This window comes from Lolium rigidum, chromosome 2 (assembly GCF_022539505.1).
Source record: "Lolium rigidum isolate FL_2022 chromosome 2, APGP_CSIRO_Lrig_0.1, whole genome shotgun sequence".
NCBI lineage: Eukaryota > Viridiplantae > Streptophyta > Magnoliopsida > Poales > Poaceae > Lolium > Lolium rigidum.
The window spans coordinates 48,166,160-48,182,402 of NC_061509.1; the positions used below are offsets into that span (position 1 = coordinate 48,166,160).

A 16,243-nucleotide genomic window follows, 5' to 3' on the forward strand; every position below is an offset into this window, starting at 1 on the left:
ACATTCGGAGAACAAAGGGGAGGCGCTACCGAAATCCTAACTCAGAATAGACTATAACAAGGAAAACGTAGCCAACTACGCATCTACTGGTTGTGCCGATAAATATCGTAAGAGTTATGGTTCATAATATGTGAGACCACTAATGCATATTTATCCGTGTAACCCTTACGGTCGGGAAGAGACGTCTAGGTAACGCGACATACTTGGTGATCTAGACACAAAACTAAAACCTAGGTACATGTAAATGTGGGAGGGAGATTTATAACCTAGACGTGTGAGAGAATCGTCGAAGAAGATCCGGGACGCCGCGTCAAACACCCCAGCGACGCCGCCCCCCGTGTCAACCTCGAAGCATCGCCTGCATAGCGAGAAAATCAATTAGTCATGCAAGTGAACACGAATTTTTTACAATAGTGATGTAACAATATTACTTCACCATAAAGAATTAAAGTGCAAAAAAATTATTTGACCACTTTTACTTAAAATTTCCTTGCAGCACATTATATTATTTTTGCTATATATGGGCCTACTTTTAACCTGCTTTAAAAAATCCTACACTAAATCCTATTCAAAAAAAATCCGACACTAAAATCCTACACTAATCCTAACCATACCTGCATGTCCGACGAGGCAGGGGCAGCAACCCCGGGTGGTGGCGGCTCGGCTGAGGGACCAGGGGCGGCGGCCCCTAGCTACCGAGCTCGGGCGCTGGCAGTCATGGCGTCGGCGAGGACGGGGGAGGCGGGAGGAGGGGGCTGGATGCGGCGGGTGCTCGCGAGGGAGGAGGCGTCGGTGGGGCAGCGGACGGTGGAGGCGTGGGCGGTCCTGGAGCTCGGCGGCGGCGCTCAACTGCGTGGGAGGAGGAGAGGTGGGCTTTCACAATGGGTGTTCAGGTATACCCGTTTTTTTGGGTCGGTTAGTTCATGTTTTGTAAAATTCGGATTTCTGGGAACTACACCCGAAGTTCTGCAAAAAAATAGAACCCACAAATTCGGGTGCCCGAAAAAACGGGTTCGGGTAATCCCGAATTACCCGAATAATAACACAACGAGAAAAAGAGTAGCAATCGAGAGATATAGGAGCAGATTTAGGCCGTGTTCGCCATCGAGGAAGATTAAGGAGCATCCGAGATGGGGCAGAGCCGCGTCGGCGCGAGCGTCACATCGCAAGAGGTGCCACAGTGTGGAGCAGCCGTCGAGGAAAGTGGGGAATCACCAGCCTCACGTCACATGAGGTGCCGTGGTGGAAGTGGGCGGGCACAAGCTGCAAGGGTTGGGAGGCGAAGAGGGAGAAGATGCATATTTGGGATGGCGCCGCATCATCACCGGAATGTCGGCCTCGTGCCGCTGGGAGGGAGAGGAAGACGGGGGCACGGGGCTTTTGCCGCTCGTATGTGATACGTTGCAAACGTATCTATAGTTTATGATGCTCCATGCTTGTTTTACACCAATTTCTATATGATTTGTTTACACTTTGTTGCACTTTTCTACATTTTCCGAAACTAACCTATTGACAAGATACCATAGTGCCAGTTCCCTGTTTTCTGTTGTTTTGTATTTCAGAAAATTTATACAGAAAATATTCTCGGAATTGGACGAAACAAAAGCCTAAGTTCCTATTTTATTGTAACGAAGAAGGAGTCCAAAGGAGAGACGAAGAGGCGCCACGAGGCGGCCACACCTGGCCTAGGCATGGCCCAGGCCGCACCTAGGGGTGGTGTGGGCCCCTCGGGCACCCACCGACCTCGCCCTTCCGCCTATTTATTCACCTGTTCGGGAAAAACCTAAACACCCAAGCCACCATCCACGAAAAGTTCTGTCGCGGCTGCCATCGCCTACCCTAACTCGGGAGGGTTCTGAAGCTCTTCCTGGCATCCTGCCAGAGAGGGAGATCATCACCGGAGGCCTCTACATCGCCATGCCCGCTTCCGAAGTGATGCGTGGGTAGTACATCTCTGGACTACGGGTCCATAGCAGTAGCTAGATGGTTGTCTTCTCCAATTTATGCTTCATGTTTAGATCTTGTGAGCTGCCTATCATGATCAAGATCATCTTTATTTAATGATACATGTTGTGTTTGCTAGGATCCGATGAATATTGAATACTATGGTTGAGATCGATTATATACTTGTCATATGTTATTTGTGATCTTGCATGCTCTTCGTTGCTAGTAGATGCTTTAGCCAAGTATGTGTTTGTGACTCCAAGAGGGAGTATTTATACTCGATAGTTGGTTCATGCCTCTAATAATCTGGAAGAGTGACAATAACTTCTAAGGTTGTAGATGTGTTGTTGCTACTAGGGAGAAAAAACAACAATGTTTTATCTAAGGATAATTCTATTGTTTACTTTACACATTGCTTAATGCGATAATATGTTGCTTACAACTTAATACTGAAAGGGGTGCGGATGCTAACCGGAAGGTGAATTATTAGTCATAGACACAGTTAGATTACGGTCTATGTATTATGTTGTAATGCACAAATGAATCTCATAGTAATCATCTTGTCATGTATGGTATTTATTCGGTTAATTACCCAGCTGTAATTTATTCACCCATCATGTTATTTATCTTTATAGAGAGACACCTCTAGTGAACTGTGGATCTCGGTCCTTTCTTTAAACTGATAAAATCATTCACTGCAAACACATGTTCTGTTTACTAACTGCAAGCATTGTTCTCTATGATTCCACTGCAAACAAACATCTCTTTCCACACTACACGGTTAATCCTTTGTTTTTAGCAAAACCGGTGAGATTGACAACCTTACTATACGTTGGGTTGTGTTGTGTGCACGTTTCACGTTGTTGCTGATGCTGGTAGTGCGCCCTGCCAAAAGTCAGCTAGCAACACCTTCGGAAGTCATTTCTTTCTCTTACTGGTCGATTACCCTTGGTTTCTTACTGAGTGAAACTTGCTACTATGCTCATCATACCTTCCTCTTGGAGTTCCCCAACGGTGTGCTCTGCACTCATCAGTATGCGTGCGACTGAGGCTAAGAAAGGAGCTTAGAGGTGGGGCAAATCGTATACACCAACCAAGTCGGTGTGTACGGCATGCCGCACACCCCTGGTTGGGTATAGGGCCCGACCCATTTCGGCCTTCTTCCTTCTTTTTCTGTTTTCTTATTATTCTTTCTCTTTTTTTTTCTTCTTCCTGTTTTTTGTTTCATTTTTTCCTTTTCCTTTTTTTTAAATTTTTTTGTAAAACATTCAAATTTAAAAAATGTTCAATTTTGAAAACTGTTCAAACTTTTAAATTGTTCAAAACTAAAAAATGTTCAAATTTTAAAAATGTTCAAATCTAAAAAAGTGTTTAAAGTTAAAAAAAATCGTATTTGAAAAATGTTCATATTGAAAAATGTTCAAATTTAAAATTTGTTTATGTTCGAAAAATATTCAAATTTTAAAGAAAATTCAAAATATTTAAAAATGATCAAATTTGAAAAATGTTTAAATTCTGAAAATTGTTTTTAAAAAATTTTACCTTTTGATTTTTTTTAAAAGTCATAAAAATTAAGACTTTTGGATTTTAAAATAAACAAATTTTTTAAAAAATTGCTTTTTAAATAACAAAAATATATAAACAGAAAAGAAAAGGAGAATAAGAAAAATGAAAATAAACTTACCTGATGGGTCGCAGCCAACTACAGAACCGCCAGGTAGGGGGGTGTGCGGCACCCCATCCGCACCGACCCGGTCGGTGTATGGCATCTCCCTAGAGGTGGAGCCTGCGGATAGGGTACCTAGGTGTTGGATACGATGGGTCAAGAGATGTGAGTTGGGCAAGAGTGCTTATTGGGCTACTAAGTTAGCAACTGGGAGCAATGGGCTTTACAATATTTCGGGTTGTTCAGACTGATCGGGTCATGTGGTTTGTTGCCCAAATTTCCCGAAAATAATTCGGGTTTTGAGTTTTGTCACCCGATTTTGCACCAGTTGTTTCGGGTTTCGGGTAATTCAGGTCCAGGTCCGGGTATTTAGGGTTCAGTGCTCGGGTATCGGGTTTTATGCCCACCGTGAGTGGGTGCGGGCGTGTGGGAGGAGGAGGAGGAGAGGTGGGCGCGGGCGCATAGGAAGTGGGGATCTGGCCAGAACTCACCTGGTCGAGTCGAGCCGTTAGGGTTGGCGTGCGGCCGTTCTTTGCCATGCAGCCTGTCTTTATCGTGCGCAAAAACACTTTGTCGTGCGGCAAAACTTTTCTGTGTGCCTTCTAGCCTTTTCCGTGCAACCTAGCCGTTGTCGTGCGCAATGCCTCTTTGACGTGCGCTAGTGCACGATAAAGTTACGTTTCTTTTTAACTTTTACTATTTTAATTGTCATGAACATTTAGTTTTATTTCAAATTGAATTAATCCTGTTTTTCATCATTGGTATTATTTAATAATGTGTTTATCATGCTTTTTAAAAACTGTATGGGTGGAACCTCGATCGCAGAAATCTAGGGGGTAGACCCGGCGGGTCACACATACCGCCATTTTCCGGGAGGGAGATGGCCGCCGGAGCACCAGAATCCCACCAAATCTTGCATGTGGACCAAGGATATGTGTGGAAGTGTGGTGAAAGGTGTGATTCACCAAATGGTGCAAGAAATAGCTCCCAGGTGTGACCTTCCTCACATTCGGGGATTAACACTTAGAAGATTGTTGAATGTGTAGGTGGAAGTGTCCCGCTGCGGGCATATCGGGGGCTAAAATGTGCCACCTGGTACCAAACCTGGTTTTCCATGTGTCTATGGCCTAAAATCCTAATAGTTGCCATTGCAACTTCTAGTCTAACCAAATGATACTAAAAACCTAATCAAACAAACTATGTTTAATTATTTGTAGTATTTAGATGCTAACAAAGGTGTTTGTTTAGATCCTATTTTATTCGTTCCATGAGTATTGTTTTATACCTTTCTGGCTCCTAGTTCTTATTGTTGTTGATCTTTAAGCTTCTGGATGTTGGAAAAACTCCTTGTGGTAGGCATGCTCCTCCTCGTTGATTCATATGTAACCATGGTTTCTATGGTGGTTTGATGGTTGTGTGTATCTTCTGATGAGTTTTTGTTAATGTTGGATGGTTCTGTGAGATGGTTTTGATGAACTAGTGTTCTTGGATAAGAAATAATGATGAACTTATGGTTTATGAGGTGGTGTTGGTCGATGGATTGAGATGCGATGTTGTTAAGCAACTTCTGGCTGCCAAAGTTGTTCCTTTATATGGTTCTTTGGTGATGTGCTTTGTTAGAGGCAAAACCATGCATTGTTGTAAATAACATGCTTACAAGTTGGACTTGTGGGTGCAAGTTACCGCATTTGGATTCATTCCCCTTTGTGGATGTGCTCGGTTGAAGAAATATCTCTTGTTTATAAACCTTTATTTTTTATGGTTGCCACTTGCCATTTATACTTATTTGTGTTTGTTTTGAAGGTCACAAGATTGAGAATAATAATAAGATCAAGATTTAGTTTAGGTTTTTTACTTTCCATCTTCAAAATCTTGTAACTGTAATATTCTTTTATTTATCCCTTTTTGTAAAGATAATGTATTATTGTGTTGATATCAATAAAGAAATATATTCCCTTATTGTATCATGTCTTCTTTTATGAATTACTTGTCATGTATAATATTTCAGAGTTCAAATTCAAATATGTTTGAATTTCCTAAGTCTAATGTGAATTCAAAGTTGCTTCCCCAAAACCATAAGATCATATCAAAATCCACATCACTCATTTGATGACATAAACCCTAGTCACCACTTGAGTAAGAATTCTCTGTGTTTTATTTTAATCGCGAAAATTTCCCCATGTTTTTAAAATGAATGAATGGAGATGCATAAAATCCTAATTCTACCCCACGTTTGGTCTGAAATGCCGGGATGTTACAAGAGCGGTTCCACGAAACAACAACAGGGGTAGGCCATGGTGCCCCTGATGAGCCTAGAGAGAGAGAGAGAGAGAGAGAGAGAGAGAGAGAGAGAGAGGAGAGATTTCATGGAGAGAAACTACCAGGTGGAGACAAAGAGCGGTGGAGAAGAGGTCGAGGAAGCGATGGGATAAGTCACATGTCGGGGAGCGAGGGGATAAGCCAAGAGATTTTTTCTCCACGAGGACGGTGGTTTGGTGGGGCAACTAAAGCCACATTCACACGATGGACACTCTTCCGACGGCCGCACGCCCATAGAATGAAGTGTGTGCGATCCCCTGGATGTATAGGATCAGTTTCCATGGAATATTTGACTTAGATATCACAATATTTAACTAGCTGCTTGGAATATATGGAGAGATCAAATTACAATTCATCATAAATATAGAACCAATTAATAAGCAATATAGAACTCACACTTGTGCTTAGATTGCAATTGCCTTGTTATAGGTAAAGAATGGATGTGATCCTTATGTACAATCTATGAAAGAAAACCATATTTTTCGTCTTTCAAAAATACAAAGAAAAAAATCAGAATGGAAAAATGTTATGCAATAAAGCGATGCACAATAGTAAATAACGAGCATGAATAAGCAAAAGAAAGATTATTGCACGGGTCGCACATTGTTGCAAAGAATGAACTCCCTCCATCCCACCAAAATTATCTTAGATTTGTCAACATTTGGATGTATCTAGATACTCTATGGATACATCCAAATTTAGATAAATATAAGACAATCTTGGTGGGATGAGGGAGTACTTCAAGAAAAATATGTGCTGAAATTGTAAATAAACTTGTTCACGAGGATTCCATACAAAATGTGCAGTTACGGGCCCATCGCATACTGGAGGCGATCGTGCAGTGAGATTTGTCGATGGAGGCCCATCTCTGCGTATCTCTAGGATTTCCCCCTTTTGCCTCAAAAGAAAAAAAAAAGATTTCCCCCTCGACTCCCTTTCTGCATCGAGCCCCAACGGAAGTCTCCCCGCTTGTCGCCGCCGCCGCCGCCGCTGCCGCGCCGTCGCCTGCCGCCATGCTCCGCATGCGAAGCTGCATCCTCACCCATCTACTCTCTTCTCCTTCCGCCGCCTATCCCATCTCCTCTCTCCACCGCCTCTTCTCAACCACGGCGTCCCCCATTCCGGCAAACCCTACCTTCGCCGTCCAGGATTACCTCGTCACCACCTGCGGCCTCACCCGAGCCCAGGCGCTCAAGGCTTCCACCAAGCTCTCCCACTTCAAATCCCCCTCCAGGCCCGACGCTGTCCTCGCCTTCCTCGCTGGTCTCGGCCTCTCCGGCGCCGACGTCGCCTCTCTGGTCGCCAAAGACCCGCAGTTCCTCTGCGCAAGCGTAGAGAAAACCCTGGCCCCCGTCGTCGCCGGGCTGACCGGACACGGCCTCTCACATACCGAGATCGCGCGCCTCTTCTCGCTCGGTTGCGGCATCTTCCGCTGTAGATCCATCGTCTCCAATCTACCCTACCACCTGTCGCTCGTTGGCTCCTACGAGAACCTCCTCCGGTTAATCAAACAGAGCCCCAGTTCCCTCGGATACAGCCTCGAGAAGGTGGTCAAGCCCAATGTCGCCTTCCTCAAGGAGTGCGGGCTAGGTGATTGCGAAATTTCCAAGATGTGCCTCTTTTCGCCATGGATACTCGTCACCAAATCAGAGCGCCTCCGGGCAATGGTGGCGTGCGCCGAAGGTCTCGGCGTACCACGTGGATCTGGGATGTTCAGGCATGTGCTGCATGCTGTTGCATTTACCCGTGAGGAGAAAATCGCCGCCAAAGTGGACTACTTGAAGAAAACTTTTAGGTGGACGGATGCTGAGGTGGGTCTTGTTGTTTGTAAGGCTCCAAAGCTGCTGACCAGGTGTAAGGACAGGCTGCAGCGCTTGTCTGAGTTCCTGATCTCTGAGGTGGGGTTGGAACCGGCCTTCATTGCTCGTCGTCCGGTAATGCTCACTCTTAGCCTGGATGGCCGGCTCAGGCCCCGGTACCACGTTGTGAAGTTTCTCAAGGAAAATGGATTGCTCAAGCCTGACCCAAACTATGACACAATTTTCAAGCTGACCGACAAGGTATTCCTGGAGAAGTACATATGCCCTCACAAGGAAGCTGCTCCCCACCTCGCTCAAGACTACGTTGCTGCTTGCAAAGGGGGAGTAGCCACTAGAAGATTCATGTTTGCTTGAACCAAGAGACTGCCATGAAAATGTATAACTGTTTATGACGCAACAAAGTTTTCACTCTGTGCAGTAAGCTGGTTAGTCTTATTTCAGTATTGTTTGCCCAATTAGACACTGGTTTTATCCTCTATTGTATGTATGTGACATGCTGGGTTGGTCATCACTAAGTGCCAATGCCTGATGAAGTGATGAATATATTTCTGTCTGAAGATCATTGAGATAACATGTGCGGGTGGACTAGTTTCTGTTGAAACCAGGAGGTAGAGAACAGCAAGTTAAAGAACTGCATCGTTGTCCTTTAAAAATATCAGTACATGGTCTGCTTTATTTACATGTTCTGTTTTCGTTATGCTATCTTTTTTTTGCTCCAGCATGTGTCAATACTAAATGGCAGTTCAATCTTTAATAATTAGATTATGCTTTGTGTATATTTATTTCGCCCTTTGGTTTCCTTTCCATGATTGGATTATCTTTGTTCCTAAATCCTGTAGGTTGTAGCTGGCCTTGGTTTTGCTAGCAAATTTTCATATTTGATAAAGTAACCTACTAAAGCACGATTATCATTTAAATCTAAATCTCGGACATCTGTCATTAACCGTGTGAACTAAGCCAAAGGAGATGGAATGAATCAGTCTTGTCATATCTCTACTTTGCATTGCTTGCATATGTGATATTGTATCTGTGTAACAAAGCTACATGTATATTTTGACAACAGAAGTCAAGAAAGTGTAGGTTCAAAAATGAATTTCGCGAAGCTTCAAAGTGTTCTGCCTTAACTCAAATTGAAGTTGTTCGATATCATGAAATGAGCAGCATGCGTTTTGTCAAACATATTTGAAATTTGCAATTTGTGAACTAGATTTTTGTCATGTTATTTTCTCATGCTTTGGCTTTTTAAAGTTCATTAAGACTTTCTTTTTGCGGGTAAAATTCAATAGGGCTTAGGGCCATGATGGATAGAAGGTGCAATCTTTTCCATTTTGTATATGCTGCAGTTCAGACTATTCAGAGCCAGAGCTATCGTCAACATTTTCCTTTATCACACCACTATCTGTATGACATTAGCTCTTATGTTTTCAGAACATTGGGCTTGGGCTTAACTAACTCTGTTGAGTGTTGACAAATCACTATCTTATCTTATCTTAAAATACATCGGTGATTACTATAGTTCAAGAAAAAAGTTCTTTTATTTTTTTCCAGACGATCAAGATATAGCAGTCTTTCATGTGATTCAAGAGAAACATGCAACGCATGTGGTGCCTTCTATAAGGTAAAGCTGGGTGCTGAAAATAGATGTTCTTTAGCTATTCATCTATATTTTCTTTATATGATGTTGATCTATAAGGTAAGCTGGGTTGCTGAAATAGATGTTCTTTCGCTATTCATCTATATTTTCTTTATATGATGTTGATCTATCCATGATGGATCCTATCTAGTGTTTGGTCTTCTTGGAACAAATTCCTTTCGCTAACAAAATACTCCCTCCGTCCCATGAAACATGTCCGAGATTTATCAAAATTCGAATGCATCTAGCTACTCTTTAGTGTCTAGATACATCCAAATCTAGAAAAATCTCTGGCATGTTTCATAGGACAGGGAGTAGTAGAATTATGCGGTGATTTTGCTAACATTAGTTGCCAAGTAGCTTCTTGGCAGCAGTGTAGATTTATTTGCGAGAGGCTCGGGTTCAGGCAAGGCTTCAGGTTCTTCATCCACCATGGCAAGGACAGGAAGGAGCAGGACGAGAGCCCCAAGACGTGGTGGCTCATGGAGGAGTACACCAGCGTAGCCTGCCTGGAGGATGGCTTCTCCCGCGCGGACGGCAAGAAAGTTCTGCTGGCACTCTACAAGATGTACCTCACCACACAAAATCCTGGCAAGAAGGAGAAGAACAGGAACAAGAAGGGAGGCCGGGATGATGATGGGGAGGAGGAGGACGGAGAAATGGCCCTGGCCGGAGGCCGGTTGGTGGTTCCTGCGGATTACTTTGACGCTGTCGCTGATTGCTGCCGCCGAGCGTTCTCAGTGTTGACCAAGAACAGACAAAGGACGCCCTAAAGCGCCGCCACAGCCGTCGTCGCTTCTGCCAGGTGTTTTCGATCTGTACCAAGCTATGACGCGTTGACGGAGGATATCACGGCGTGGCTGACGGACCGACGTGATGTTCTCGGGGACTCCTCTTGGATCGACGAACACTACTACGACGATTTGGCATTGTTAATTATTCTTGCGGTGGGCATTGGATGGAATGGAAGTGTCTGTGTGTTCAATTGATTTCTTGAAACTAACTATTACTAGCAGGATACGATTTCTTCTTTGATTGTCCAACAAAATGTAACGTATCCTTGTTTTGTGGATGCTAATATGCTATCATGCTTAATTTGGAGTACGGTTTTTATTACTGCAATTTACCCCTCTGAAGCGTACTCATTCTGGTCTGTAAACACACATCATGGGGTACCCTATCCTATTAAGGTGATACACTTCATACGCTTTGTTTTTCGCGATATATAATCCAGTAGTGTCCCGAGAAAGATGTAAGTAGATGGCAGTGTATATGAAGTTCACTAATTGTATAGATAGCACAGTGTACAGGAAATTCATTAAGAAGTCGTTTGGAAGCCAGGCTTTCATTTCGTTTGTAGCATTTTGAAATGAATACATGTATTCATTTTATTTATATTGTAATTTCAGAAATAGACACTTGTTTGGTTGCCACAGGAATTGCAAATGACAGCAGAATTCAATATTGAATTTGTAGAGGCTTTCATAGAGAATCGCAAATGACAGGTCTCGGCTTAGAATTGTGTTTACCCATGGGGTCATTTTGCTGGAATTTCTAAATGAAATGACGATCCAATTCTGTGGCAACCAAACAGCCTACCTATGGAATTCCAAAATGAATTCCAGGATTCCAAGCCCAAATGATGGATACCAAACGACCTCTAATTGTAAAAGTAGACAGCAATTACAGGTATCTCACCTGGTAACAAGCCAAAAGCATCCAAAGCATAACAAACTACCGATCAAACAGTAAACCATGCCGCTCCGGATCATCAAGGTCCACCACCAGCAGTAACAAAAAGGCTAGCGGCGGATTTCTCAAGCATGTAAACAGTATCTAAATATCAAAAGATCCTTTCATGTTTCATCTGATACAAAAGAAAAGAAAATCACATCTAGCTGATTCAGGACAGCACACAAACAACAGAAGCTTTTCGACAGTTCGTAAATTCTAATCCCTTAAAACTAGAGGTAGCAGCAGATGGCAACATGGTTCTTTGCTTATACACTCGAGGCATTCACAAAAAAAGCTAGAGCCGGGGTGTCCAAAATGTGAAGGTCAAGGCCTATGTCTCCCTTCGCGACCTTCGGCGTGGTGCGGCGGTGTCATCCTTCTCATCCTCTTTCTCCTCCTTGTCGCCGCTGCTTCCAGCTGCATCAGCTGCCGGGGCGCTGACCTTAGCAACAGGCTTCACAGGTGCGGGCTAGAAGCAAAAGTTACAATCAGTCTTCTAGTTAAGATTTTAGGCAATAGAGCAATTGAGGTGCTGACGGAATTAACATATTGGTTCAGGTTTCAAGCAATAGAGGTGCTGCCAGAATAACATACCGCTGCCTTCTTGCCACCGAAGAGGGTTCTGAAGAGTACACTGACAAGGACAACAACCACTGAGGCCACAATCGAAATCGTAATGTTGGGCTGCTTCTCTCCCTTCTCAATTAGCTCCTGCGAAACAAAGAGAGATCGGTTGTCATTTTTCAGAGAAGATACTGAGCTGTTCAAACACAGGAGACAAGGTTCTCGAATCCTACAATAATCTTGGTCTTGTAAGGTTCCAAGAACGGAATGAAGGCGATTTTGTACAAAACGTCGAAGATCTTCTTCTGCAGTATGCAAACCAAATCAGTTAGGGATGACATACACGCAGTGATACATCAAAGTTTTAATAAAAAGAATAACTGGAACATGCAGAAAAAAGATGAATCTGACGATGTCAACAAGCATTGTTGCTTCACTAAAAGAATATCAAAAATAATGTCTGGTAGACGTCAAAAACAAATGAATTACCTGGATTTCAGAAAGTTCCTCTGACGGAGCGTTTGCAGCTTCCTCAGCCTTCTGCTTTTCCTTCTCAACATCAAACTTGGGCTTCCATGTCTTCTCCAGGATAGAGGTGGCTACCTTCTCATCATCGGCAATAAGAATATTGTCAAACAGGATGCCATCCTGCATTGTCCAGATCTCAATTCCAATGGCGGCAATTGGATCAAAGTCAGGCTTGTCAAGCTCAAAGTACTCTGGGTTGGGGATTTCTTGGGGCTTCCAGATTCCCTTGTAGCTGGGGTTATCAATCATGGGTGCATGCCACTTGCCCTTGTAGGCAGGGTTCTGCATCATTGGCTTCTTCCATTCACCACATCCAGGTGCCTCTTCGCACTTGGGGTTGTCAATCTTTGGTGCCTCCCATTCACCATCCTCCTCATCATCCCAGTCTTCAGGCTTAGCAGCCTCAGGATCGTCAATTTCATCAGGCTCATCATCCAGCCATCCTTCTGGCTTGGTGGCCTCCTCATCCACAATCTCCATTGGGGCATCCTCATCCCAGTCATCGGGCTTAGTAGCATCTGGATCAGGGATCTTAGCTCTCTCGTCCCAGTCCTCTGGCTTCTTGTCGTCAGGGTCAGGAATCGTCTTTGATGGAATAAGTGCTGGCTCGAAATCATCAGAAGACAGGAAGTTTGCTTTGCTCTTCTCCTCCCCATCAATCAAAATTCTCAGCTCGTTGTCCGGCTTCAAGATAGCCGTGTAGACATGAGAGAGCTTGTCATATGGGACAGAAGGTGGGGACTTGAGGTGATGTTCAACATACTCTCCAGTCTTGGGGTTCTTGTGCTTAAGGATGAAATGCACCTTGTTGGTGGAACCACACTTGTCAGGACCAAACATAATTGTGTAAGGAGTACCATTGTCAAATTCCTTGGTGTCCAATCCGGTATCCTGAACACGGATGTACTTGATATAAGCACCTCCACACTCAAGGCCATTCTGAAGCCTCACTTCAAACTGCAGGACAACTGTCCCATCTTTCAGAGTAACCGGGTTATCAAGCTCTTTGACTATGGCATATTTCTTGGCAGGCTCGCTAACAAGGAGGCCATAGTCTTCATGGCCATCACTCTTGGCGTGCTTCCAAACACCTGCATTGCAGATTACAATCAATATTTTATCCATGACTTAGCAAAAAAAAAAAGTAATGATGGAAGATTTTTCTTATTTTGACAAGAAGAAATGGGGCTGAACAGACAACTAGCGAACTGGCAGAACATACGTTAGAAAAGACATGGTAAGCAGTGCAGATAATCAAATGACAATAGGCATACATGAGATGCACAAAGCCCAATTTGGCAGGACGAACACACGGCACAAGAAGCAATGAAGTATATGGCAAGAGTTGGAGATGACATGATTTGACATTTAGGTGCCTACTCATCGCTACACAATCACAAATCATCGTCACAGCTAAAATCCATGCCATCAGAAACAAGGTAACTACATAGCCACTATAAGGTTGCGAAGCCATAAGTCGCATTTAGTAATGCCGGGTAGTTAAAGAAGTAGGCGCTGCATTTTACTTGTATCATATGATTGAAATTTCAGGTGGGGGATGGGAAGAGAAAACTGCTGCGAGAGAAGCTGTACGTAGAGCAATACATTTTGCAGACAAGTAGAAAACGCAGACCAGTGCTGCCTATGCTAATACGTTCAAAATGCAGGTCATGAGCATGGAGTAATATCATCATACAAAAGGCAGTAAGAAGAGTACATATAGTCGATTCACTCCTCCAAACATAGGGGGTTTTGCAGTCAAGTCTTGGGCGAAACTGTCAGCGACCAAGCTAGCAGCTGCGGAGTTGTTGTTCTCATCAAGAACATGGCTATGGATGGCGTGGCAATGTGGCAGATCCCACACCGATGAATGCATCACATGAAGTACATCTGTCTTAAAAATTGAACACAACAGGTTTTGGATCTCACGACAGTTACGGCGCCCAACGTCTCGCTACCTTAACAGATCGGATTCAGAACCTCACTCACAGGCTAGTAGGAGGACCTCATGGCGAGATCAGAAACCCAGACGCCCGCTAAGCTAAACTCACCCACCCATGGCGGATCTGTCACGGATCGAACCAAACGCGCAACCGAGACGAGACGAGACGAGAGGATTGGTTACCTGCGTACTCTTCCTTGCCGGAGACGACCCAGCTCCCCTCGAAGCTCTCGTCGAAGGTCTCGTGGAACAGCTGCACCGCCAGCCAACCAACAAAAACATCACAAATCTCACCCCAGAATGAGCGAAAACGAACCGCAGGTAGCAGCACGAGGATCTGAGAGATCAATTACCGGATCGGAGGCGCGGATCTGGGCGAACAGCGCCGAGATCACCAGCAGCGGCAGCAGCAGCGCGCGCGCTCCCGTCATCCTCCTCCCCTCCCGGATCTTCTCTTCTCCAGCCAGACGGGAAATTTTCTGTCTACTACTCTATCGAAACGAAAGGTATAAGAAAGGGAGGGAGGTGGAGATGCGTGCTGGCCGGGGATGTGCGTGCTGCGTGGCGTGCGTCGTTCCGGCCAATCAGAGGACGCCGGGACGGGGCGGCAGCCAACTGGAGGGCGCCACGTACGCGTGATGACGCTTGGACCCACCAACGGCTCCACGTAGATGAATGCTCTTGCTCTCGGACTGCTTGCCTTGTCCTTCACAACTCGTCAGTCCGTCACATCTTGCTCAACTATAATAGACTTTTCTGTTCAAACCTGTCCTTCTCCACCCGCAACGCATAATTCAACGAATTGCTTTTGAAAGGAGAGTGCGGCTAAGTTTGGTAGCAAAACATGGATATAACATCATATATGCTTTAAATATATGAGAATATGTGTATTAACAAACCACAAAGTTTATGCGTATTTTACATCATATTTTACAAACTACACATGTGGGAATATGTGTCAACAAATTACAGAATTTATATATGCATTTTAAATGCATCACCTACTCAGACTGCTTTCATGCAAGTTAGATACATCCTCGATGGTGCAGTAACCTTGCATGAAACATTCCATGAGTTACATCGAAAAAGTTGGATAAGGTAGTTCTCAAAATTAACTTTGAAAAATCATATGATAAGGTTAAATGATCTTTTCTGCAACAAACTCTTAGAATGAAAAGTTTTTCTGATGAGTGACATGTCTTAACTAATAACTTTGTTTTTGGAGAAAGTGTTGGCATTAAAATCAATGATAACGTTGGTCGATACTTTCAGACAAAAAAAAGGTTGAGACAATGTAATCTCCTATCTCCAATGTTATTTAACATTGTGGTGGATATACTGGCTATTATTATTAAGCGTGCGAAAGTTGATGGTTATATTCAAGGAGTAGTATCCCACTTAGTTGATAGTGGACTATCTATCCTTCAATACGCCGACGAACACAATTCTTTTTATGAAACATGACTTGGAAAAGGCGCGAAATCAGTATTCGAGCAGTTATCAGGTCTTAAGATAAACTTTCATAACAGTGAATTGTTTCATTTTGGTGAGGCCCAAGACGATGCTAACCTATACGCTGAACTTTTTGGATGCGGGCTAGGTAGCTTTCCAATCAGTTATCTGGGCATTCCAATTCATCATCGGAGACTCAAGTTTGCTTAATGGAAAATCGTCGAAGATAGGTTGCAGAAACGACTTAGTAGTTGAAAAGGAAAATTACTGTCGTTGGGAGGAAAGGTTAGTTCTCATAAATTCAGTGCTTACAAACATGGTACTATGATTTCTTTCTTCCAATTGCATAAAGGAGTCTTGCAAAGATTGGATTATTTCCGACCAAGATTCTTCTGGAAGGGAGATAGTGAAAATAAGAAATACCGGTTGACAAAACGGAGTGTTATTTGTCGTCCGAGAGATCAAGGCGGACTTGGTGTCCATGATCTGGAGGTTAAAAATAAAGCCTTGCTTGGGAAATGGCAGGCTAGGTTGTTAACTAAGGATGGTGTTTGGCAAAAGTTGTTCCGGATAAAGTATGTCGGCTCAAAAGCGATTTCTTGGATTGTATGGAAATCTGGTGGTTCTCTTTTTTGGACTGG

The 16,243-nt window shown here is 43.7% G+C and overlaps 2 protein-coding genes across 2 annotated transcripts; one reads left to right on the forward strand and one right to left on the reverse strand.

Moving 5' to 3' along the window:
- The first annotated feature begins 6,934 nt into the window (after positions 1–6,934).
- On the forward strand, positions 6,935–10,039 carry LOC124686376 (transcription termination factor MTERF9, chloroplastic-like). The gene has a single exon (XM_047220334.1). The coding sequence runs from the start codon at positions 6,943–6,945 to the stop codon at positions 8,101–8,103; it is 1,161 nt and encodes a 386-aa protein (XP_047076290.1). The 5' UTR covers positions 6,935–6,942; the 3' UTR covers positions 8,104–10,039.
- Positions 10,040–11,195: 1,156 nt separating this feature from the next.
- On the reverse strand, positions 11,196–14,581 carry LOC124689677 (calnexin homolog). The gene is made up of 6 exons (XM_047223166.1): positions 14,504–14,581; positions 14,334–14,439; positions 12,170–13,299; positions 11,914–11,985; positions 11,711–11,827; positions 11,196–11,585 (listed from the first exon to the last, which is right to left on the reverse strand). Exons 1-6 carry the CDS (start codon positions 14,579–14,581, stop codon positions 11,448–11,450), a joined length of 1,641 nt encoding a protein of 546 aa, XP_047079122.1. The 3' UTR covers positions 11,196–11,447.
- Between the last annotated feature and the right edge of the window lie 1,662 nt (positions 14,582–16,243).